This window comes from Coturnix japonica, chromosome 3 (genome assembly GCF_054131305.1).
Source record: "Coturnix japonica strain WE chromosome 3, WE-NBRP24, whole genome shotgun sequence".
Lineage (NCBI taxonomy): Eukaryota > Metazoa > Chordata > Aves > Galliformes > Phasianidae > Coturnix > Coturnix japonica.
Window position 1 is genome coordinate 55,686,819 of NC_140665.1, and position 27,983 is coordinate 55,714,801.

The 27,983-nt window shown below is 35.1% G+C and overlaps 1 protein-coding gene across 6 annotated transcripts in view; it reads right to left on the reverse strand.

Annotated features, from left to right (window-relative positions):
- Positions 1–27,983, reverse strand: part of LAMA2 (laminin subunit alpha 2) — a 302,596-nt gene that overhangs the window by 215,349 nt on the left and 59,264 nt on the right. For all 6 annotated transcript variants that reach the window (XM_085541686.1, XM_085541683.1, XM_085541684.1 and 3 more), the window contains exons 2-4: positions 21,758–21,928; positions 19,753–19,865; positions 7,226–7,468 (exon numbers count right to left, since the gene is read on the reverse strand). In XM_085541686.1, coding sequence (XP_085397812.1) covers positions 7,226–7,468; positions 19,753–19,865; positions 21,758–21,928 — 527 coding nt within the window. The remainder of the gene's footprint in view (positions 1–7,225; positions 7,469–19,752; positions 19,866–21,757; positions 21,929–27,983) is intronic.

Sequence of the window (27,983 nt, forward strand, 5' to 3'; positions counted from 1 at the left end):
TCAAGCTCAGTAGGAACTGTCAACTTGAAACTATTACATTTCCCAATTCTCAGGTAAATATTAATAACAAATATTGTTAAAATGCAATTAAATTACTGACTTACAAATTTAGTTTTGTGATATTTGAACAAAATATTGCAAAGACTGTTCTCATAATAAAATAAAGTTGTCTTAAATTCTAGATGCTTTCAAAAGTTTTCCAATACTATTGCATTTGCATGTCAAATGTTTACAGTTTTCTTGTTACATCTATCTACAAATTTATGTTAGGAAATGCTTAATAATAAATTAAATAATAAAATCAGTGATTTTATGTTATAGAATCACAGAATATCCTGTGGATACCCACAAGGATCACTGAGTCCAACTCCTGGCTCCAGACAGGACCACTCAATTCAAACCCTATGACCACAAGTGCTGTCCAAACTCTCCTTGAATTACAGCATTTAGGGCCATGCCCGCTGTTCTTTAGAAGCCTATTACATGCCCAATTCCCTGTGGTGAAGAACCTTTTCCTTGCATCCAACATAATCCTCCTCTGACAGAACTCCAGGTTGCTCTCTTGAGTTCTGTCACTGTCAGCAGAGAGCAGAACTTAATGCCACTCCTCTGCTTCTCTCCTGAGCAGCTAATGTTTTCATTTTGGAACAATTCATATTGTTCAAAATCAAAACCTCCTATCCGCTGTTTAAAAACAAAAGACACACACACACAAAAAACAAACAAACAAACAAACAAACAAAAAACCTAGAATAGTTTAAATTACTGTTATTGTCCCTGTTCAGACATCCAGTTAAGAAAAAGTTGTTCACAAAACCATATTTTGGAGTTTCTGATTCTGGCTTTACTTATCACTCTATAACAATAATCGTTGCTTAAACCACAGCGCTGGAAGAGCCACTTTAAATTACTGTACAGTTTTATCCACAAAGATTATTTCCTAGTTTTTTTTTTCTTCTAACACCCCTTTTTTGCAATATATCGATAAAATACTAATGCAGAAAAATATGCCACAACTTCAAATGATCTAAGGAAAAGTACAGAGATGCATAACAAATATAGGGAAATTAAGCTAACTCATTCAAAATGCCTTGGGTGATTCAGCTGAGGGAAAGGAGTGAGATATTACTAGCATTGCATTTTACTGAATAGCTCTTTTCTATATCACATCCAATTGAAAACAAAACCTTAGCATTATAATTCTTTGGGAATTAACAGATTATTATTCTGCAATAAAAACAAGAATTCTGGATACTGACTGGGCTGCTGGAGAAAGTCAAGTGAAAAACATTAATTATAAAAATAGCATCAATACTACTATCTGAAAACTTGCTCAGAATTTGTTTGAATCACTATAGCATCTATATAATCTCTTACTAGGAAAAAAAAAGTCTTAAATTACATTTCAGTTGTGTACTTCTAAGAATTACAACCCTCTGCTCTCTTACTGTGGACAGTCTCAGACTCAGATTAAATCTAGTTATGGGGAGAAGGAGAAAACTGGACTAAAAAATTCACTTGCAAGTCATTTTTTCTCCCTTTCTTTCTCTATGAATTAATGAGACCGTAAAGAGCAAGACAAACAAAACTGTATAGAAGAAGAAAACTAGCAAGCGAAAGTTGGGAAGTAGCAGAGTCCAATGCTTCCCATCATCATTGTTCTGACATTAACCTAGAGAACAGAAAATTGCCCAGGTCATAGAGAAAGGCCAAAGGGAGCTGAAATATTCAGTACGAAGAGGTATTTAAAAAGGAGCAAAGGAGCCGCAATCAAGTGCTATGTCAAGTTAAGAAAATAACACTATTGCTAAGGATCCTGTTGCTATTTGTCTTCTTTACATGCTTAGTACACCCTTTGAATTTCCTCTTGACTGAAGAAAGTAAAGACTAATGAATGTGTGCACATGGCCTTTCTAACTGCAGAAACAGTATTTTGTTCTTTGATTTCACATTTACATCGCTACCATTGCAGAAGAATCAGAATGTTAAGGTTTTGAAGGAGCAGCACAAGCATCACCTTGATCACAATATCATTCTCACCACTTCAATAATAGCTTCTCACCACTTCAATAATAGGAAAACTTATTTGCAGAAAAGGAAGGAGAAAGGTTACTTAACTCCCACCATAACTCCTTAGCTTTAGTGCTAGTGCAGGCTATGTCAACATAATAGACAGGAAGAACTTCCTTGCTAAAAAGAGAACCTTACATTATGCTGTTAACAGAGAAAACACTTGCCGATTTATTTTGGTCTCTAACTTTGAACCTTTTTGTACACAGAAATACTACTACGCAGTTCTACTGATCAATAACCAATCATCCAAAAAAGTCTTTTAGAAGCATGATGTATTTATTTCTAGCATTTCTCTGGAAATACTGCCAAGTACTTTCCCTTTAACTTTAGTTATGGTAATATGAAAAAAAGAGGAAAAAAAAAAAGAGAATAAAACAACTGATTAAGCTGAACTGAAGTAAATCTATTAACTAGTATTCTCTCGACTGAGGGATTCTTGTTGAGAAATTTCCCCTCACCAAATTTATTAAAATAAGCTGCAAGTTCTATATCTTCTTGCTATGAAAACATGACCTTTTGTGGGCTGAATTCTTTGATAAAACAAAGTCAGGGTTTTATGCAGAAATCATAGAAAAAAAATAAAAAAGACTTGTGAAGGCCTGTACAAATATAGGTGAGCACTCAAAAATAAATGAATAAAAATGTGGGGGTTGGAATGAAACAGTAAAATTTAACACCAGGAAGTAGAATCATGCTTATGAAATTTCAACAGACATGTGAGACACAAAACAGTCAATTAAAATGGCATAGCCAGCATAAAATGCTCATTTCTATCTATTCAAACACCTGCATTACATTCACTGCTTTGGCATCTCAGACCTTTAAAAACTGCATTAAAGCTGAGACAAGAAAAATTGTCAGAGAATATTACAAAGTGAAGAAGTAAACTGAAAACAAAAATTACTTTAAACAAGAAAGTCATAGATGAAGTACATATGAATTGGTGAAAAATATAAGGAGTTAATTAAGGATGGAAAGATCTCAAAAAGAAAGGAAGCAAAGTGAGAATTTTGACACTCAGAGAGGGAAAAGAAGCTACTGAGGCACAATTGGCACAGTGTCTAGTACAGCGTTTACTATTTTTTCCTGGGGAAATTATTAGACTTCAGTGAGCAACAACATTCAGCTGAAATCCAAAACAGCAAGTCAAATACAAGTACGCATAAAATCAAAAGCATGTGCATAAATTCAGCACATCCCAAATTCTGCCTCCTCATCTCAAAATGAGCATATTCTTCCTGGAAAAACCTTAAAGAAGGACAAGATGATGAAGATATAAGTGGAACAGCTTTTATATATATGTATAAAAAAAGACAAAAGCAAAAACAGTCTGGTAGGACCCTTCAGCCTAGCAAATAGTTGATAAAAGTATAAGTCTGTAAAGCATCACAAAAAAAGTAAATTCAGTTTGAATGTTTACAAGTTGCTCTTTCTGTAAGAGAACTGGAGTTCAGAGGAAAACAGAAGGAACTGAGAAAATGAAATGATGATCCTTTGTCCAGCAGACAAAGGAATAAATTGTCATAGAATACTGTGCATGCAAGAACTCTTAAGGACCTGAGGTACTGGTGGAGAAGTGTTTGGAGTATGGATTCACTAGCAGTATGATTTCCACATCTAGATGAGGAAATCTCATGAACTGACTAAAACTGGATATAAAGTACAGCTCTGATTATTTTAAAATTCTTTTCTTGTGCTCTGGCTGCCCAGAGAAACTGTGGAGCCTCCTTCCTTGGAGATCTTCAGAAGCCACCTGGATGTGATTCTCAGCAACCTGCTTTGGGGGGACTTCCTTGATCAGGGCTTCTACCAGATGGACCCAGAGGTTCCTTCCAACCTTAATCATTGTGATATTGTCCAAAAATCTCCCAAATAGTACAGACATTGTTAATATTTTTTTTCCTTGACTGCAAGATAGTTAAGCTGAATATGCTCCTGAAGTGAGTCAAAAAGTATAAGTTACTAAATAAGTAAATAAGTTACATATTAAATTAAGGGATAGAAATCAAATGTTATTGTGCATATCAGTATACATCAAGTTCGAAACTGAAGCTCAGAATTCAACTATAAAAATGTTATGACTATAGTAATTCTTTTTCCTTTTCTGCATATATATATTTCCACACCCCCTCCCCACCCACACAATAGGGTTCCTGCTTGAAAAGCAATTATAAGATCACTATTTTGGTGATCTGCCATCTCCTGTTAACTTTACATGAACAAACATGAACCTTTTTGGGTGGAGTTCAAAAACACATAGGAAGGGTTTCAACTCTGTTGTCCTGTTCATATGGTCTCTGCAATGGGATTAAAAGCAAGTACATAAGAAATCAAAACTGCACAAGTATTAACCTGAGCAAGAACTTAAAGAGAACACCTTGCATCTGATAATACTGGCATGGGGCAATATTATCTCCATGTGTCTGCTGAGAGATTTTTCCATTAGCTATGCCCACACACTTAGAGCTATGTTTTTTGAATGAAAAGTATCGCACATTTTCAGTTAATTCAGCTCTACCATCTTAATCCCTCCTCACATTAAATCTTCCTACCAAACTGGCAGATCATGCTCAGTATCTGTAGCATGTGTAAACTAAATTCCACCCGTGTCCATTGATATTCTACCCAGAGAAAGGAAAGCATTTCTTCTGCTTATGAGTTTACATAACTAACGTGCAACTGATGACTACAATTATTGAAAAACTCTGTAGTTATTGAAAAATTCTGTCAGCATTTCTCTATATGTTGACACTCACATGAACTAAACAGTCAATTGGCTACTCCAAATAAGATTGTATAGTGAGAGAATTCACACATTCTTCTTGCCTTTTACATTTTCAGAAAACATTAATGTGAAGAAATGCAATGTTTTCCAGAATATTAGGGATTTATATATATATATATAGTATATATATATATATATATATATATATATATATATATACACACACACACACATCAATTCTATTATATTAAAAAATTACTCATCATTTAATAAGCACTTTCAGTTTTTTTCTGGCTTGAGGACACATTTTTCATGTTCAATTAGTAATTTTGAAAAATTTTGCATTTTGATTTACTGATGAGTATCAGAAAAATGATCTATGTTATAATGTGTCTACTTTAGCAAGCGTGTTCTAATGATGCACTGATTTCTAAATTGATTCATTTATTATTGTTTGCTTTTAGAGAGAGTATAAACTGAAATCTTAATCTCTGTATTCAAGTCTATACTTTTGGGAGAAATTCCCTTATTTCAGATAGTTTCATTTCTACTCATGATTCTACAATTCTCAACATCCAGAAGATTTTGTTACATGTTTTTCTCTTAAATCATAAAAATACTCAAAATAATGCTATGCAAATAACTCAGTCTACAGCTTGTTTATTCACATGTGACAGAAAAGTTGGTTAGGCTAATATGAAGATAAATCACAGTGTATTTTATGTGTTGCTACTTGCTTTCCAATTGTGTGCAGCTAAAAGAATGCTTGCTGTGCAAATGCTTACACTAATAAAAGCCCAAATTATTTTGCTTAAAATAACCTAATCAATCAATTGAAGCGACCTTCAATCAGGTCGCTGACTAAAATTTTAAATGAAAGTTTACATGACAAGAATATTTTTCTTTGTCTTAGACAGCAAATCTTAAAGCGAGTGAACATAGATTAGGTTTTGGTACTGGTTTGCTGACAGCTCTTTCTGCAGTCCATCAAGCTTCTTGAGCTTGAACTCTGTGTCCAAATAGCTCAAGGATTTTGAAGGAAAGGAAAGGTGCATAACAGACACATTTCATAACTCCATCAGTCTTACAAATTCTCTGTAATATCTGATGCATAGAACAGAAATAAATGATATGCAAATATGGTTCCGCTGGAAGACCAGGAGCCAAGAAATATCTCTTCCAACACATTTGCAAGTAAATCTGAAATAGATATGAATTGCTTTATTTTTTCATATTACATTTTTGAAGAAATGTGAATTATTCTGTGCTAATGCAATGTATTTTATAAGGCCATCTATAGCTACATAAACAGCTAAATATAGCATTGTACCTGTGACAGAAATATTGTTTAAAATGTGGGATGGTTAATTCATGTGGAATTCCTCTGGTCACAAAAGAAGCAAAGCCTTGGTGTTTTAATTTCAATATGTTCTGTCTCTATTAGGGAGATAGCTCAGATAACATGTGAGGTAAGATTAATTTAGAGTGGCTTAAATCATATGGTATTCACAGACTATGCTTGTACAGAACAGTTCCATTCTTCCTCATGGAAGTGAACAAATTAATACTTCCCCCCCACCCTCCAGGTCTTCTTCCTGTTTAAGGAAACTGTTCAGCAGAAGCTTACTGTTTGTTAAGTTCAGGGCAGAATGCCAACTCCAGCAAATAGAGACAAGTTGGAAAATGATTAATTGCCCACTTAAGGCAAGAATTAACTTCTACTCAAGTCAACATTTCAATTTAAGATATGTATAAGTATATATCAAAGATATATACAGATGTACTGAATAAAGGCTGTAATAAATATAGTTCAGCAGTGACAGTGAAGAATACAAGGAGGCACTGATTACACCAAGACACTACAGATTAGTAAAATCCACATCTGTGTGCAAGTATGACAATTACATCATGGATTTATGTCATAGAACCACTTAGGTTAAAAAACAAACAAAAACAAAAACTTAAACACCATCCAGTTCCAATTCCCTGTCACAGGCAAGGCTGTCTCCCACCAAATCAGACTGCCCTGGGCCCCATTCAACCTGATTTTGAATGCCTCCAAGCATAGGGTATGCACAGCTTCTCTGAGCAACCTCCACCAGTGTTAAAACTGTTTCCCCTTGCTCTATCACTATCTGCATTCAAGTGATATGCACACAAAGTATTTAGAACGTCTTCTCCTTAATGCGCAAGTGATTTCTTGTTGGATTATCTACAAAAGCACACTTTAGAGCCAAACTTAGAGCACATATCTTACGCATTTGTGCAGGATAACGTAAAATGTCATTTTTACAATTGCAAATAGGCTATCTCTCCATTTTTCAAACTTCCTCATGCATTTTCTCTAAGCAAGACTCATATTTTCCAATTAAGCCAAGCATTTTTTTCCTGTCACATTACCACGTATGATGCAATATCTGATCTTACCTCTCCATTCTCCAGTGGATGGATCTTAGAATAATAAGAGGTGCATATAACTTCATCATCTTTTATATAGGATGGAGTTCCAGGACGGGGATGAATGTTGTAGCGTGTCAGGCACTCGCTATCTGTAATAGCATAATACTGCCATGGTTGATAGTCTACACCATCCAGAGAACGCTCTAATATCCAATTCCCAGGTCGAGGTGAATTAGCTGCTTTCACAATAACATATGCAATCTGGAAAATCTGAAAAAAATAGAAATAGTGTTAAAATATATATAAAGATGCAATTAAAAACTTATTCAAATGTCCTAATAATTGCAAACTAAGAAAATAAAGTATAAAATATGCACATTGGTTTGTTGCTTTTTTTCCCCTAAAAATGTAATACGGTCCCAGATTCCATTGAAAATCTTTAACTAGAGAAGTAAACTCTCCATCTTTTCTGGAAAAAGATTTGTTGAATTAGGAAAGGATAAACTTTGCAAATAGAATTTCAAAGCACTTTAAACGTAAGGTAACTTAGTAAATAATTGCTAAGCTGTAGTTTCAACCATATGGTTGGAAAGCTTATGTTCATATATTTACAATTTGAATAAGTGACTTTGTTATTTATACACATACACCTCTTGCAATATTTGAAAGGTACCAAACTGTGCTGCAATTTTATTGCTCTTAAGTAAAAACATAGGTTTAAGCCACTGAAAAGTAATCATATCTGACTGAAATAATTTTATAAAACATTACTTATATCATGTGACTCAGCACAGTAGCTTTAATTCTATAGGGTAGAAATGCATTAACTACCACTACAAACAGAATGAAAGCATGTAGACAGTGCTCATTATGGTCCATTTCACATGCCTTTTCAGTTGATTTATCTAGGTTTATTTCAATTCACAGGTTTGCTGGAATGCAAGAAAAACAATACATTTTACATTCCGGAATGACCTATGTTAGTGACACAGTATTACTGTATTTTTCCAAAGTAACAACTAGGTGTTAGTGAGGTAAAATTGAAGTTAAGGAGAGAAAGCAACTATTTCCATTAGGGGGAAAAAGAAGAAAAAAAAGAGAAAATAGAGCAAATTTATATTTCTAAGATGCAACTCTATGAATCTTTATATGAAAATACCAAAGCACATCATCTGGGATGTTCTATATTGCAAAGAAGCTGAAAGATTCAGAATTGGTCCGCACTGTATCTGACATGAATATTTAAACAATTAATAATGTGGCTTTAAGAAAATGTTACAGTAATAATTGAAAGAAACAGCAATAGGACTCATATTACCATTTCACAGATACCCTTTTTCTCTTAAAAGCTTTTATTAACACATTTTCCATTGTGGCCGCAACTAACTAAATATATTATGTCACAGTCACAAACACTTCACTGTAAACAGAAGAAAATCCCCAAACTGTTTCCCTTCACCTAACTAAGTACTTTGAAAAGAAGGAGAATAACTAGAGTTATTAGAGAACATTATTTCCTATGGGAGGTAATAAGCAAGAGCTATACTTTAAGGACAAATTTTCTTTATAGTAAATTACATTTTCCTTTGCCTGTGTAACAAATCTATGAGTAAACAGAATTTGTATCAGAATGGTCCAGTGAAGCCACAAATTCATCCAGTTCAGCCATTCATATTAGAGACTTCATTTCAGATTACTTCTAAAATTTTTTATTCTAAAATGAATATTTTAAGCATTCCTTAAATCTTGAAAGGCTTCCAACCAAGGATAAACTCCTTGCTAGGGCTTCTCCTATGGTGGATTTGCACTTTAGGACATGATTGATAACAAACTTTTAATCTTAAGTGCGCAGACATTGTTTCTTATATGACAGCTCTAAAATATCCAAAGCCACACAGAAGATTAATTATTAAATGCTTTTTGGCCACAAGTAATATTTAGCTCTTCAAACTTCTCAGATACTTTGGCTCAGTGGAGTGAAACAATATAACCAACCAGAAGCTCTTTTTTGTTTGTGTGCTTTGATATACCAGACTATGAAGGAGAGTGAAATTTCTTATAGCTAGTTTCAAATTAGAGACCTATTTTAGCAACTTCTCATGTACATTCTGGTTTGAATTCCCATTTCTTACTTAGATACCATACAGTTTGACTGTAATTTATACAGCATATTTGACTTCACTTAGCCACCCCCACTCCCCTCCCCAACAAAATTAAAAAAAAAACAAACAGTGGAAATGAAATAGTAAAGTGCAGGTCATAGTGGAGGGGAAATCATTATTCTTTATCTAAGCTTGACAAGGATAAAAGCTCATTAATTTAAATACAATAGTACATATGAAGGGTTGTTTTTATCCTCGGGTTTTTTGTGTTTTTTTTTTTATCCTCGCCTGTTACAGTTTTTGATCTGATTCAGAATCTGCAATCTACACCCAGTGATTTGTGGTATTCACCATTTCTTCTGAAGAAGTAAAAGAGAGATGCTCTGTTGTATAAAACAAAATGACTTCTTGCACAGGGAAAACAGAGCTGGAATTGAAGTTCAGACTTGTAAAACACAGGTATACTGTTATTTACAGTTAAGCAAGGATGAGCAAACATCAGAAACATGCTCTGGATTATATTCTTGTTGTTTTTCACTTAATACTGGATTGAAGAAAACATAGGAAGCAAATTCATGGAGGATGTATATTTTACTTTTTAAATAGCATCCATAAGAAGACACTTCTCAAATAACCTCTCTGTCCAGTCTGAGAGCACATCTGGCTTTGTGCAAGTCCAGTGGAAAGTAACCTGAAGATCAAAGTCTGTTGATACAAATGTGATAATGGAGTAATACCGAGCTGCCCAGTGGCAGTAATAGTGCATTAACACAGGTGCAAGACTACAACTAGCGCTTTTTTCTCCTACTTACTCTGCTTACATGACCACAGTGTAATTACTAGAGTGAGAGAGAAATAAATAATCCTTTAAGCTATTCCCAAATAATAGACAACATAGTCCTTCAGAAGAGAAACAGAATGAGTCTTGGGCCTCATTTTCAGCAGTGACTGTCTCAGCACTAAGATCTACTTCACAATCTGTGCTCAGTACAGTTCCATAAATTATAGCATCATGTCTTCTTATGAATGCCTCATAAGACATAGAAAACTGCATCCTGCTACTCCAGGTAATCTGCTACACTAATATTATCCAGATAAAGCTGAAGTGAATCATTAGTCTGCATAAGGTTAGCTAGTGAAGCAGGAACTCTCATTATGCCTGATTCCCACCTGCACTAATAATTAAAAAATAGATCCTTCAGTTAGAAACTTTTCATATAGGTCAGAAAAACACCAGAAAAATGATACAGTACCATACAATTCTATAAATTAATTTCAGTATTTCCATTTATTTCCATTTCCTTTTTCAAACAGAGGATAGTAATGCCTCTAGAGGAAGCTTCCATTAGCAATATGGAGCAAAATGTGTCTACTTCTTTACCATATCTATATGTTTGAATATTATTACAATTCAGAGATCAAATAAACGTACCCTTTATTGAGAAGTGTACATAATTTGGGCAAGGCTTTTTTTTCCTCTGACTGTGTCATAAATAATTGACAAAACCTGTGGCCCTAAACATTTATGGGATTATTTGACCTATCATTTACAAGTGCTGTTAGGGATGACAAAGTACTGCAAACACCTACTGTCCCAGTGCAAAATCCATTTAGACATGTCAACCAAATATGGAATATCTTACAGACTAACAAGGTGTATTGGCTACAGGGTTGTGCAACTCACTGAGAGACGCATGGGAAAGAATATATATATTTGGACTGTGTCTAACTTAATGTGGGATGATTTAAAGTATAAATGGTTGAGACTCCCAATGTAATGGTTAGGGGAGGGACCAGTGGTAGGGGAAGGGTAAAATCAAGTTAGTTTGTAGGAGTAAGTGCAAGACAGAAGTAAAAGAAGATAAAAAGAACTATTTAATGTGACTAGCTATCTGTCTCCTTCTCTGCTTTGGGGTAGTCTGAACATGGAGACACAGAGCCACAGCCTTGCTTTTGTCAGACTACCAAGTTAAATAGTACCTAGAATGACCAGCAATCACAATTGTTATAGTCTTCCATTTTGGAATAACTTATCCTTCTACAGGCTTTAGATGAGAAACACCAACAAAATATAACTACTTCTGCTAATGAGCTGAAATGGAGACTTTATGAATTAGAGAAACAGTTATTGTTTTCAAGTGACCGCATCAATTACTTCTGATTCTATGTAGCCAGTCATATTTCCGTTTACATATGCTGCTATAGATTATAGTTTTGATGTGTTTTATTTTTATTTATAACATATACTTTTGCTGCAACAATTATCAAATGATTGGCTACTTAGAAATAACTGTCTTATTTTAGCCTGGCATCCAACTTAGAAAGAAAGCCTGATTTAGAAGTGGAGTGACTCTACACGTTTCTCAGACCAACATCTAACATTAATCTTTTTCTATCACTGTCCTGAAAGACAGCGATGGTTTCAAACATTCTCAGTTAGAAATACTGTAATTGAAAATGTTGGCATAGCAGAATAAAAATTGTCTAGGATTCGGCCAATAACAATTTAGAAAGCCAAACAGCTCCATGCCATGCTGCAGTTTGCCTTCTAATGACAGTGTCTCTCCTGTTCATCAGAGCTCCTTCCAACAGAAACATTGCTACCAGGTGGGGAATTTGGGCTGAAAGATGCATACACCTGATACAAACATCACAGAGATCTTTTTTTCCCCATAACAGTTGCAAACAGTTCCAGTTAATATCTAGCAGAGCATCATGTACCCCAGAAAAAACAAACAAGCAAAAAAACACCCACTAAGAATGCTATCCTAAAAGCAGAATGATCACAGAACACTGTTGGAAAAACCTGAGAATCCTACCACACTGCAGCATATCTTCTGAAGGTAAAAAGGACAGCCACCTCCAAACAAAACTCAGCTTCAGAAATTTACACATTTTCTTACTGGAGAAAAATTGAGTCAGTCCCATTCAGTTAATAGCTACAAAACTGTTACTTTCATTGAGTATTTTAAAACAGTTTAAAAATTCCTCTGCTTTGAGCAATATTGGCTTTCCCCTTTCCCTTCATAACATCAACAGGACAAGGGGAAATGAGCAGAAACTGGAACATAGGAAGTTCTGCACAAATGTGCAAAAGAACTTTAAGGTGAGGGTAACAGAGCACTGGACCAGGCTGTGCAGAGGGGTTGTGGAGTCTCCTTCTCTGGAGATATTCAAGACTCACCTGGCTGCCTATTCATGTAACCTGATGTAGGGAACCTGCTTTGGAAGGAGGTTGGACTTGATGATCTCTGGAGGTCCCTTCCAACCCCTATGATTCTGTGATATAACTACTAGGGAGACTCAGGTTCCTTTAAAAATATGTTGTTCTTGAGAAAAATAAATCCTCTTTATTAATACCCTCACCACATTTGCTCATATGTAAATGATGATTGTAATATGTCATTTTAAAAACAAATGCTATTAGAACAGTGCACTTTATAAAATGTCAAATTGTAATGTTCTCAAGTTGTCCAGCAATTGAACATCTGAGATGTATTAAACCAAACAGAAAGTGTAAGTACCTGTAAAGTTGCTGGCAATGTCAGCTTTGTTCTTTGTAATTTTCTCTGTTGGTGTTCTCCATTACTCATTATTCAGTTGTTTGTGAAGGCCTGAAAAAGAATATCTGCTTCCTGTTGACCATATTTTCTGCTCATCATTGAGCTACTGTATGCCAGAATTGAAGGCTAAAAGTCAGTCATCTCTTTTCATAGCACTTTTAAATAAAAGCAGAAAGCAATTCCCTTTCACTTCATTTCCTAAGGCTAATCACTTATTTCCACGGAGAGACACCATGGTGAAGAAAGGAAAATAGATGGAAATGGCAAGAATCAAACTTTTAGTCCTCAAACCTAAACACCAGAAGGGAAGGGCAGAAAAGACTATTCTTCTACTTAAGAAATAAAAGTGTTTTAGCATTGAATTGCTACAGGAACTGATGTCTTGCCTGCTTTTTGTAGTGAAAAGAGTATTACAGGTAAAAAGCTATTCTCATTTCCTTCAATGAGCTGTTCTCTTTTTAGCTGCATTTCACAGTGACCAAGTGTCCCACTAACCGAACAAAGATATATTACCACCTAGTTTCCGGCTCCATTTCAGAGTTCAGCAAAAAATAAATTTTGAAATATAAACAGCTAAACTCTATTGTTGAATTCCTAACTGGTCACAAAAGCACCAAATCTTTACATTTTAAGTATTTATTATAATATTTAATATAGTAATAATAAATATTATAATATTTAATGTCTTAATATTTTAATATTAGGTTTGGTATCAATAAAACAACAACTGTTGTATTCTTGTATCTAAGAATGTGCTTTTTGTTTGTGTCACTTGTTTTCCTTTAGACTTCTGTGTTAAGTGATGTGAATATGTAAATTCTTTAATTTGAGACAATAACTTCAGCCTCAGTGACATCTGTCACTAAGATGCTACACAACTAGAACATGTACTCTGCTCAGGTGTATTCTCTGCTTCCTAAAACACCTGGTGGAAAATGACACAATGTAAAGTACACTTCCAAACTCGTACAAACCAAGTAGTTCTTAAGAACATTTACAGCAATGTCAAAATATTTACTGCAGGTAAGTTTGTTTTTACAGTTACTAATAATTAAGTTTTCTAGGTATGCTTGCTACACATCATCACTGATATTTTTATGCATTTTTTCCTTTCTGTACTTTTTTCCCCCAAAATTATTTAATTATAAACTATATTAAAATTCATTAGCTTTGCTTTGGTTAAAAAGAATACCTGGAGGGTAAAGTACAATTTATTTCATTCTATAGACACCAGATTATTGCATTACCAACTAATTATAGGACTAAGAAATGAAAGGAGTTACTAAAAAATAAATCAGTTTCACAACTAACAGAGTTATAAGCATAAAAATTGGATAGGGACTTCAATGAAATGGAACAGATGTCATTCTTCTCTATTGGTTTCACATACTCATTTCCACAGTTCTAGCTGCATCTTTTTTTTCTTAGGACTCTAACTTCAACTGTCCAGTACCACTGGATAGGAATGATTAAGCCAGGGAACTGGGCTCATGACTTCTTTGTAGTTATTAAGATGAGTATTTAAATGCTTTGTATCCTCAAACATTTACATTACTTTAAAATAGAACAACTCGTGCCAGAAATGTGAAATACAAATGCTAAATGTGGGATTACACCTCCATTTTGCAGGCATGGACTGCAGGTGAAAATAATGTTTCCTCACCACCCATCACTCCTACAGATCAGTAGGTGTACAGATCAGTATTTTACACATCCAAGCTTTATCATCAGCTGAGGCCAGCAGAGTGACATCTACTCCAGCAAAACAGAACTGCTACCCCACCACCTCAGAAATTTGTGGCCCTCCCACCTCCTAGCATCAAATCCTCACAGAAGGAGCAAAACTAGGAAATTAACCTGCCAGAAAGCCAACCCCACAAAAATAAATAAATAAATAAAATAAAGTAACAAAAAAAAACCCAAAAAAAACCAAAAAAGTCAAAAGTAGTTTTCAGTAACAAGGTATTGATCTAGTTCAGTGCCTAGTGCCAGACCAGGGGAAATGGGAATGTTTAGTCTGTTTAGAGAGAGATGAAGGAAAAATCATAGCCATGAAACTGCACTATTGTTGTCTGAGCAGGCTTTGCTTCTGTTTGCTCTTCTCTCCTTAGACAAATATTTTTTTTTTTGAGAAAATGAGCAAAACAGACAGACATTTGTTGGTAAGATGTCAAAACTTATATCAACTTACATTTCTATTAAATTACATTTTGGCTTGGGGACAATTAAGGCACATAACTGTAGTAAAAGAGAAAGAGAAAATTCTAACTGAAAACCTATGCAAAAATCTTTGGATGCGTATGCAAATTTAATACAGAATTAAGTGGTGCTTTAATTTTCCTTATCTGGGGAGAGTACACTTCCATTTTAAAATCACTGTCCTGTCTCCATCTTCCTTGTAACCTTCATATATAAAAAGATAATTATTAACTTTGTTTATTCTTTTAGCTATTCTGATACTTGATATCATTAGTTCTTAATGGAAAGTTAGCTATAACTCCCCTCTACAACCCAAAATATATATTTGATCTTCCACAGCAGAGAATAACAAAGATCTCCATCTCCTAGTGATACACATATTCCCCATACCATTGTGTATAGGATTTATACACAATGTGTAAAGGCTACTTTAATCTGGTGGTATTGCACTAACTGGTCTGATTCCTCAGCCACTGAGATCTGTTGGCTTAGTTAAAATAAACTCATCTATTCATCCACATTAAAAGATCTGGCTGAAGTTTTGCATCAAGGGAACTGAAACACCATATCATCCAGTGTGCCTTGCAATTCACTGTGTCTGCAAAAGTGACTGCAGCTGTTCACTAAAGGATGAGTTTAACTGGTTTTAATCATGATGCTCAACTGCACAGAATTCTATACTGAGCATTTCACCAGTTTTTGCCAGACTGTAGGAATGTGGTTCCAGAATTCAAAACCACGCCCCAACCTTGAAGTAGTCAAGACTTCAAAACTTTGTTATTCCTCCTTCAAGATTACTGAAAGAAGGCAGCACTACTTTTGAGACTACTCAAGTACCCCAAGCCAATCCTCTTACAGCCATCTTTTTGTAACCCTTTACAGTAGAATACTAGGAAGGAGAGGGAAGTGGGCTAGAAGCGAGCACAGAAGTGAAGATGAAAATAAGAATTTGCTCATGTAATCTTTCATTAGAAACATGTATTACTTTAAAGACATCAGAAATGGGCATCCTTAATCTAGCCACTCATCTGGGCAACCTCTTCATTGCAGTTATACAAGACAGAGCTTGTCATGTTTGCCTGAAGTTATCCATGGCAAACAAGCACGTGACCTCTGCTGCTGTGTGACAGTGACGTACTCTGAAACAGAGCTGTGCTCCTCCAAGAAATCTGGCTAATATCTTGCATCAGGGGAGCTGACAGGTAAAAATAGCATTTCCTTTGAACAGCTATCAACACAGCAGTTATACTGGCAAAGCTAAGGAGCAGATGACAAGCAAGGTTCCACAGCAATGTATCTTCACAGAAGCTTTCTCCTCTCATACTTCCCTCTTCCCATAATGCAGGTTAGCTGTATTGCTTTAAAACTTGGGGAAATTTGGTGCATGTTGATTCTGATAGACTGAACTTAAAATCTGGACTCTGTTCACACAGAACTTACAGTGGTACATCCACACTAGCTTTTTAGCTCAGACAAGCAGCATGCTTTTGAGGTCAGTCTAAATGCCCTCATTTAGTAAGCGTTGATTGACATTGTAAATATATCTTGATGCTCTCACAAATGGGATTCTTTTCACACACACACCAAAAAAAAAAAGAGAAAAAAAAAAAAAGAAAAAAGATTATAAACATAAGTGCTTCATTTTAAGCTGCTAACAGACATTCAGCCCATGATTCAGAACAGAATTAGTTCAAAGTCCTGGCAAGTGAGCTAGGTCCCCAGCAGTAAATGAAAACAAGTCCTCTCTGAAATCTGCTTCCGTTTTTCCCCATGAGTCACTATTTGCTAACAAAGAATAACTGAAACATCAATGTCCATATTTTTTCCATCAGTTGGTGTCAATTTACACCCAAATATTCCTATTATAGGTCAACACTGCGTAGTACATATGGTGGTTCTCAGCATAGCAGCACACGTTAGGTACAGTATGCTTATACACAACCAAAAATTCAATATCTAAAAACAATTTAAAAAAATAAACTAAGAATTTTGAAGCACTTTGTCAAAGTGCTGGATTACAGAACCCATCATACACAAGAACCCACCATTCATAAAACCAAACAACAGACCCTACGAAGACCATTATGAACACGTTTATCTCTTAATACTTTTCCATATGATGTGGTAATAAAGCAGCTACATTTGGTTCAATAATTATCAAATGAACTTTAAAGCCTTGGGATGCCTGCTGAAGGAATCGAGGGCACAGATCATCTGTACATCTCTACTTCCTGTAAGGACACTGTAAGAAGTAGAAGGATCCAATCTATAAACACTTGGCTTTGACACTAATGACACTACCAAAACTTTGGTGTTTTTGACAATGAAACAGCCAACGGGCTTGCAGTCACCGGACAGATTTCACCTCTCTTATAGGTGGATGAGGGTCTTTGGGAAAAAGCTATCAATGCTCATTGGCAGGACACTTATTTAAGTTTGTGGGGGGAAGAATGATAACAGTGAGCCTGCCCATAATAAGCCACAGGATAGCACAGACAGACTAGAGGGTGCTAGAAGGGACTCTATCTGCTATCCTGAGACATGTTGGCAATATCGCAGCTCACTTGAAATCTTACAACAAGCCAGGGACAACTGAAACAATATAAGAAGGTAAAATCTAAGTAAACACACCTGCCTAACTACATGGGCTACTCACACCAGAAAGAGGGTGCCATAAAGCAGTGTCTTATCTCAGCCTTATCTCACCTTTTTTGACCAACCCAGGAACTTCAGCACTGTTCCTCTCAAATTACAGTAAATGCAACACAATGGGTTTAATAGAAGGCATCAGTAATAGTCCTGTAAAAGGACCACCAAGCTTGCTTGGAACAATAAGCAAGAGAGTAAAGGGGAAAAATAATGAATACAAGCTCATACTTTAGCCTCGTCTTACTTAAGAACAACCACACAAAATACAGCAAAACCACAAAAGACAGTGCAATATTCTCAGACTGCTGCCATACAACAGACAAAGAAGCTTTTCAATATATTAGAACATTTTGTACTTTTCCTTCAACATGCCACTGATGCTGTAATTGCAAGCTTTGAGTATACTAGAAAGTAACTAATTCTTAGGATGTACAGTGTTCCATATTTATTAAAATCATCTAGATATTAACACAGCAGGAACAAGACAACAAGCAAACAAACCACACGAGTAAAACTCCAGTTCAGCAAATCTGACCAAAGAACTACATAAGAACCACTACACTGCCAAAAAACAAAGATGCTAACACAGTTCTAATGATAGATCTACTTCCGTATTAACAGATCAGAGCCAAGAAGCCCAAACACTTGCAATGTGGGAAAACTTAACTCTGAAAGCCTGAAAGACATTTTTAACATAACTTCCTGATTTACAGATGTTTAAAAATTAAACTTCCATATAAAAGTTTAGTTCTGCTGACTGAAGCAGAAATGAGCATTAAATACTTTTATGGATAGAAGGCCAAGGACACGTTATTATAAAAAGAGAAGGTCTACAAGTGCTCCAAAGCCAGAAAGCAAACAATTCTTTAAGGATTCAAATGAAGTAGTAAAGAGACCTTCAAATGCTTTACTGCCCCAGATTCAAGCTACTCATTAAAACTTTTACCATCAGATCACTTGCATGACAGTTTGTTTTCAAGAAATAAAAGGCAAAACTAGAAATTTGAGTACTATGCTCTTCATTAAATCTTGCCGAAGTTCTGAGTTCCAAACTAAGTTAAGACTATCATCTCTTGCAATAAAACATTGTCTGCATGCCCACAAACTGTACAACACCTCTGATTTAATTTTGCTACCAAGCCACACTTTATTCAAGCTTCCTTAGTAACCAGCTATTATTCTCTTTGCAACTGGGAAACTACTACTAATAAATCAAAACAGAAAACTGATCTCAATGAACAGATAAGAGAGGAAGGGACAGCTGGAAAGGACCTCCCCCTTTTCTCTTAAAACCTGGAAAATAGAGTACACGTTCAGTATCTTGTTAAAGTTGCAGACAAATATGGGTCAGTTACAAGCAGAAAAGAATTTAAGTGGGGAAAAAAAAATAAAATTATATATATATGTGTGTATATATATATATATATATATATATATATAATTTTCCTTTAGCCTTCAAATCCACTTTATAAATCCCTGGAATCTATATAGCATTTTGTAAGTATCAAATAACTTCATTCTGTTGGTTGCAGATGTCAAGTAAGGGTTCAGTGATAAAAGGTAATTTAAAGACCTCTTAAACTTCTCCCCTTTACTTTCCAAACTGTCTCTTAAAATACTCTACCACATGCATGTATACTCTTGGTACAGCTGAAGTACTGTTAAACGCATAGCACTATATTACTCTATGTTACTTAAACAATAAACAACATTCATCAAAACCAAATTTTGCTCACGAATATTCCTCTTTTAATTCACTTTATAGGGCCAAACTATGTCACGCTGAAAATGAGAAAGCTATATTTAAAATACTTTTAACATGACTTCCAAAAAATTTACTAATTATTTTTAATGTGATTTATCATGTTACATATATCAAGACAGTCAGCATTGCCCATATAAATGAGAAAGAACTATATGTGAAGCCAAGAGCATCTTCATAATATGAAAGAAACACAGAGCAGAAAGGAAAGTAAAAACAAGTAAATATCTGTGTAAACTAGAAATTACTGGCAGAAATAAGCAAACAGAATAAGTTTACCTGTTGGAGGTCCAGTGTAATAGTCACGTAATGATATTCAATTCCATTCTGGATACTAGGACTTTGCCACCAAGTGTTCTTGCCATCAATTGCATTTGTAATTGGATGTCGTTCTGTTAGAGCAGCAGAAATATGTCATTATATTGAAGAATCATCCAAAGGTTTAAATGGTTTTAGACTTAAATTCTAGATTAAAATACATTCACAGAACAAATAAGGCAGCGTATTAAAATAAAACAGGAAACTACTTTTTCTCTTGTAGCACAGCTCTAATGCTTATTACTGGAATGCTAATCTAATATTAGTTCATTGATCTTGGTTAGAATCACAAAGACTGCTTAAATAAAATTGAAAGCTCTCCTGATTCTGTACGAAACAAGTTTCTAAATCACATGGTGTGATCACTTTTACACATTCCTCTGAAGTTTCAAGTACTGAAGTCTCTAATGCTGTAACAAACAACAAATCAGGATCTGGAGATACATTATGCAAAGAAAGCAGAAATTAGAGTAATAATGGGACTTGTATTTTTAAGCACACATGAGAGTAACTTTAGAAACCAGAACTTATAAATCATATCATCTTAGTTACATAATATATTTCCCAATTGGGAAATTGTCTTATATATATATGTCTACAGAGATGACTCAAAGATTTATAAACCATTCATATCAAAGTCCAAGATGCAGTTTTTCATGTCCCCGGACTGTGCTGCAGCGTCCCAAGAAAATCCCAAGTAATTTGGCTAAAAGCTAATTTACAGAAGAGAATTAATCTCAGATTTTTAGACTTCCTAAGTTACTGAAGTTGTCTTATAAAATATTTTTATGTTACTTAGGCTGAGAAAAATACAACACTAGTTCAGGTTATTTTTTGTGTCCAAACCATGATTCTCACCTGTATGAACTGGAGAATATCAAAACCTCGAGAAAAGAACATGATGTATTTTGAACTCCTTAATTACCTAGAGCAAGCCTACACACTGTGGTTAAAAATAACCCAAAGATAATCAAATACAACAGGTGAGCAGGTTCTGTCTGCAAGAATATAACTAGGTCCGAAAAATCTTACCCATCTCATATGGACAGATTTCTCAACTGACAGGCTTACAGTGTATAAAACTGGAATACATTTCATTATTAGCTCTTCCAAGTCTTTCAAAGAATTTATTCATAAACTGATTAATTTACTTGTTATTCTAATTAATATTTAAATCAGCCAGCCAGATGATAGATACTTTTTGCGTCTCTATTTCCTTGCTACATCAACCACCTGTGGAGGACAGGAGCCTTATCTCATTAAGGAAAGACAGAATGCCTAAACATGTTTAAAGATAAAATTAAAGGGTTTTGAAGAAGCAAAAGCATAAGCCTGCAAAATTGGAAATGTAAAAAAATGTGAAATTTAAAAACCAAATTATTCAATGGCATCAGTGAGCACCAACCCATTAAAGTTACACTTTTTGTGTTACAAGTGGTGTTAATAGCAAATTTTATTTTTTTAACAAGAAAACAAACAAAAAATACCCAGGTGTAACATTTAGACAATTCTTACAGTTCTGATCACATTCACAAATCTTAGCTTTAAATGAGAGCTAGAAAAATCCATCTGAGACCCTGACCCCAGTGATAAACTGTCCAATTGGAAACTGCAGGCTAAAATTTCAAATTTGGCACACAGGTATACAGAAAACAGTAATCTCTTTTTCTTTAATGGTCAGTATATAGCAGAAGAATTCAAAAATACCTGTAGACACTTAAAGACACTTAGTTTTCCTAATTTTGAATTCCAGTGCTTCACTTAAAAGATTCAGAGTACACAAAACAGATTTTAAAATACTAGTATAAGAGACAAGCATGAGACAAGAATGAGATAGACATTTTATAGTAATTAGGCTAATGACAAACAGCTTAATCTGATGAGTATTTGAAACCATTGTGGAAAAACAAAAACAAAACAAAAAACACGCACTTAAGAGAAATAAATGAAAACAGTGCACACTTACGATGTGGAACCCTACTCCTTTGATCACAAATACGGCACTGAGGATTTCTTGCAGGCTGTCCAGGAACATGTTCAACAAGTTTGCAGTACATTTCCCGACCCTTTTCCCCACAGGTAGCATTGGTTGTGATGAGAGCACTAGTAGCCAAGTTCAGCACTGCAGGAAATAAACCTGCAAACAAAACGAAACAAAATAATCAACAAAAGCAACCTACAAAACGCCATAAAATCACAAACATAATAACTATTATTGCATCAAATCAAGAGGCTTTGTTTTTAACAGCCTTAGAAATAGTGAAGCACACAAAAACATCAGCAACTTCAGCTTTCAATTCAAAATTTAGATTAAAGTAATTATACTGGTGATTTATTTCTCACTCCCTTCTAGAATTCAAATTGGTGCCCTCTGGTTGTACCCTGAGCAGCAGAATGCCAGAGGAGAAAAAAAAGTATGGAAACATACAAAGCACCTTCCAATTATTTTTTTCATCATCAAATCATTATCATGACTACTTACTCAACTGGACTTCAAATCGCTGTACACAAACTACTTATGAAAACTCTTATTCTTTCTGCTTAAATCCCCATGGAAAAAGCATACTACATCACTTCTGTCACACCATGTTTCCATTCTGCTTAAGACCTCATAGTTACCCTTACTATCAGGTGAACTGAGTAATTAATGCAGCAACAGGAATAACATCTGCCTTGTATGGTTTGCTTCCTGCCATCCTTTCCTCAAGAAGGAGAAATAATGTATGCAACTTCACGTCTCTTACAGCAGTACTGTTGTTATTGTTTTCCAAGTGCACATGCTGTTGATATAATTTTCATTCAGCACAGCACTTATGCACATCTGAGTATTCTGCTGAAGTGAGTTCTAGGTGGCAATAAGCTATAAAACTATAATCTGTATGAAGAACCATCATTAACTTGGCTTACTCTCAGTTCCAATAAACACTAATCAAAGCCACTGAGCCATGATAAAATTGATTCATGGAGACAGACTGATATGATGGGTTGAATGTATACATTAACCTTTCACATGAAATTAATCAGTTTTGCATCCTGAAAAGCATAATTTGACATGGCTGGATGTTAAACCAAAGCAATGTGAAAACTCTGAGGCACAGACTGAGATAATCTTCAGATGTATTTGGTGACAGTTGACACTAGTCTTACATAATACTTTCAATTTATAAACTTATTGGATTATTATAACCTTAAAATAAGACTTCAAACAAAACTGAATTTGCAGTTATTGTACATTGTTAAAGCTTTTTAAAAAATGACTTTCTCCTCATCCACAGATAAAGAACGCTATTCAGCTGACTTCTTTCAATCCTTTAAACTCCAGTATCCAGTCTGCAATTAACCTGTATGCCATTTAATTAACGAGCTTAGATGGTCATGATACAGCTGTCCTCTGACATTGTGAGTTAGTGACTCACAACTCGCTTTAAAACCATATTAAATTTACTGCTTGTTCAAGGCAACCAATTAGTTACTAACCTGTGTAATCCTTTCAATCAATGGTTTAAATTCTATTGATTTTGTACAGATTCCAGCCCAATTTCATCACATTTGAAAATCTATACAGTTGTATTTGCATCTTTATTCAATGCAATCAGTGGTATTTGCTGCCTTCTGCAACAGGGATACATGGAAAAAAAATGTAAGCATAAGGAGAATAGATGAGTTAATGGCTGTGGAACCTCCTATGTTGACTTAGATCCTCATTATTCTCTTTTATACTACATAGAGCTAATAGGCTAAAAGTTAGTAATCCCTTAGATTTTTAACACAGAGTCTGGCATTTGGAGCTGAGTAGTTTATTTCCACAAAAGGGATCCTGCTAAAAAGAACTCAGCGATACCTCATGAAGCAACTTGCAATTTGTGACAGCAAGAAAATGCTTTTGAAAAAAACAATGAAACAGCTGAAAATCAGCATGCAAAAAGCCTTCGTTATTCACAGAGTTATAAAAATATGCACATAGAATGCCTATACACAAATCATAGACACGTTCTAAATTTTATCACAATTTAAGAGGCATAGATAAATGTAGTGTACTTAAGAAGCTCATCATTTAGAACAAAAATAGACTTTCAGGTAACATCTTTAAAGCACAATGCAACACAGGCCACAGATACTACACAAACTTGTGCATAGTCAATGCACACACACAAGCACCTAAACCAGCATCAGATGCTTCACTGAAGAGATTGTGTGATGTCTGTGTCACATTCTGCTCCCGGCAGGAATTCCTCAAAGGAATGAATCCAGTAGGCAGAGTGCAAGAGATGTTCAAAGTGCCCCAACACTACAGACAGCATTCAGGCTCCAAGCTGATGATTAATTTTAACAAGTTTAAATTCACAGTTATCAACTGCCCATTTGAATATTATTTTTTTTTCAAATAGTTTCTGTTTTAAAGATGAATAAATAGTACTTCTATTTGGACCTGGAGCTTTTCTTGAGAGAACTAAAGGGAAATTTTCTGCATCAGGTTGACCTTTTGGGATGCAAGACATAATTCAGGTACCCAGAGTGGGAAGTGGAATTCATATTTTCTTCCCTTTAAATTAGTATTTCCTACCATAAGATGTCATCTTTAAACATCAAGTCTCAGACACTTATGTCATTTTTAACTGTTGCAAAATGGCCAGTTACCTAAAAAGGAGCTCTCCTCTGCCATACTGCTTCTTGAACTGTAAATTATAGAGAGCTGGCTATTTCCAGTGAACATCATTCATATTGTCTATAGTTATTCATAGATTCTTTAGAGAAAAAACTCAGATCTGCTTTATTAACTAGCTTAATTATCCTGTGGCCTATCCAGTGCAGGAATGAGACCCCCTTACCACAGAGAGACTGAAGTCATGACTACTGATGACATAAACCTACTCAATGCACAGTCAAAACTAGAACTGGGTGAATAGAAAATTCTACTCTGCCTAATAGGGAAGGGGTATAGAAAGCATATATTTGATTCCTGTATCATTTTTTCTCTGTGCCAGTTTGCAGGTTTTCTTAGATGTTCAGAGAAACATTGGCTGTAGTAGTGAATAAAAAAAAAGGATCCCCCCATCAGCCCAAAAAGTGAAGGAACAGTGCCCAAAGCCCAAAATAAGGCTTTGTTTTTAATGTACATTTGACGCACAAACCTGATGTAATAAAGGAAACAATGTATTTCATATTGCTTTCTATCAATTAATAATGCTTCAACAAAACAGGCATGAAACTCCAGAAATGTAGAAGATTAAAACATGTGTTGATCTTTTATTAGGCTCTTTGAATTTGAAATAAAAACGTTTATGATGCTAATATACACTCTCTATCCAACTATAGCCACTGAGGAGAAGACAGGACAGTTCAGAACACCTCATTTCATTTTGAGAGTTTTTCTTTACTTTCTTATGACAGTAATAATGCAATATGAACGCTTTAGAGGTATACCAGTTTTAAGCATCTTTTTCAATTGTTCTTTATAAATTTTATTTAGTTATCAATTTCATCTTGAATTTTATGGCCAGTCAGCTCGTGAAATACTTGCAAATCCTGATCTACTGTAGTTACAGACAGATTTTCTTTCTTTGTTGCCAAATATCTTCAGAAACTTTTGCTCCAATCTAAAGACTGGGTAAAATACATCCAAATCAGAAAGACATTCTCTATTTTGTGCAGATCAAGTGCAAGAAGATAAAATCTAATCCTTTTAACTGCTAGCTATATCAATCTTTTCCCTCCTTTATGTCACAAAAACAAACAACAAAAAACAACAATACTCAAGACCACTCCTTTTACCTTTAAAAATAATAATCCAAAATTCTAGCAGTTGCAAAAAGAAAAGAGATGGAAAAGATTGGAGTGTAAATAGACAGTAATTAGGCTTGAACAATTTGGGTTCAGCATCTGTGAATAGATAGGTAAGACCATCTTTCTGCTTCAGACTTAGATCTATAAGCATGCAACATATGCTATGAAGCTATTACATGTGGAAGCCTGTTTGCTAGTTTTTCTAGTGTTGACAGATAATTCTCTATGGAAGGAAAATACCACAAACTAATCAAATTCTCTAAAAGGGTATATCAAACAAGGGTATTCAGAGTTCACAAACAAAATGAAACACCAGTTCTTACCAGAATACTGATGATAAGCATACCACACAATGTCAACAGAAACACTTAAAAATTGCTAAACTGATCAGCAGTAAATCAGGAGGAATACATAAGTGATTTTTGCCTACAAACTTTGATGAGCATGAGTTTGCACTGCCAATCTTAAATATTAAGTAGACCCTGTTACCTTAGTGTTAGCTACAATGCCAATTTTATTTAACGGTTTCTGGATCCATGTAGATCTGAACATCTGCTTCAAAGAGAAAAACATACTGGACGCTTAGATCAGCAGAAGCACGTGATACACAAGTAGCAGGTACAAGACATTTTTATAAAGTCTGTCAGCAATTAAAGACTATCTCATTCTCACACCCCTACCAAACAGCCCTATTTGATTGACCTTAAGAGCACATTGCAAGTCCTAGTAGGTTTCCCATGGAAAGGGAGAGAGGACATAAGGATTCTAGTGGGAGATCACAGACACTAACTATAACTCCAGCAGCTGAGTGGTGGTTACTGGTTTATTATAAAGCAGCGATGTTCAGTGGTACAATCTACTTTCAGAATATGTCAAGGAGCAGCTACAGCAGCAAAGGAAAAAGTACAGAGAGGTAAACAAAATAATTACATTGTACATTAGTCTTTCTAACAATTACCAGTTCTGACTGATTTTTCCTTACTTCTCTACACATAACACGTGGACAATGACAAATCTCAACACAGTATCCTACATCTATACCATAACTGGTGGGATATATCTCACTAGAAGGACATTGTGCCATCACAATGGAAAGAAGAACCACGATTAAGATTATAAACTCTGTTAGGCTTATTCTACAGCACAGAGAAAGTAGCAGCTGCCTAGAGTGAGCAACAAGGAACCATCATTCAGTAACAGCAGATGGTAGACTGCAGAAGGCAGCTCTGCACAAAGCTGAAGGAAGGAACTGCCTGAGTGGGAGAGACTGGAAAAGAAAAACAAACCAGAAAGAGAAAGACCTTGATAACATTAGAGGCTGAAAGACAACTAACTTACCTTCTTCACAGATAATGGCTGGCCACTGAAATTTAGCATGCAGTATTATTCAATACCTAGATTACTGTTACACAGTCAGATAGCCCTGCATTTTACTGAGAGAAAAATTAATGTAAATTAAAGCAGTCCCTACAAACTAGGAAAATTATAATTTAAAAACCTCATTATTTATATATATAATATTTTAAGCACACTTCCAAGACAGATGTCATACTTAAGTTTACCAGCTTTGGGATTTCTTTGTGTCTTACGAAAACGTTAGAACTGAGAAAGTGTTTTTCATCCTCAAAGAAAGCTCCTTTAAGAATTGCATACTCCTCTTTTCTGAGCAGACCAATATTTGGCACCATTTATTTTTCGTTCAGTCTTCTCAAAATACCCCTATTCTCTTCAAAGAAGCAAACAACACAGCCTGCCTAAATATGTCTAACTTTTCCAGCCAATCTTCCTGGTCTACACTTTGAAATGCTCATGCAATCAAGCAGAGCTGTTTGCCACTGAACATGTACTAAGAAGACAAAAGAGAATATGTCAATTTCTGATGTTCTAAGATGTGTCACTGGAAAAAGAGATACTTGTCTGCTGCAGCACAAAGCTATGATAGCGTGTGGGAACACAGTGGGGAGAAGAAATCAGGACAAAGGATGTTGCAGCAAAGAATAGTTTCCAGCAGTGCACCACAGGGAATAACTTAATGCACTCTATCCACAATGCAGATATAGAGTTTTATACAACTGGAAAATAAGTCCAATTAGAAGAAATAGCTTCCCAGACACAACAGAGCTCACAGACTGAAGAAAACATGACACTAGGCCCATTTGTCCAGAAGAAAACAAAGTCAAACAACAACTACTTCAGTCCCCATTTACGTCTGTTTTTCTGTTGCCTTAAGATATTGTACACTGCAGTGTTATTATGTAGCCACCCTTGGTGTTTTTTTTTTGTTTTTTTGAAATGTAGTTTCAGATGTTTAGTGATAAAGATGGTTTGCTTTTAGCTTCAGGTGATTTTCTCTCATCACACTGTGTAACATCACACATACCCCACCACATATTCAACTTCAACATAAG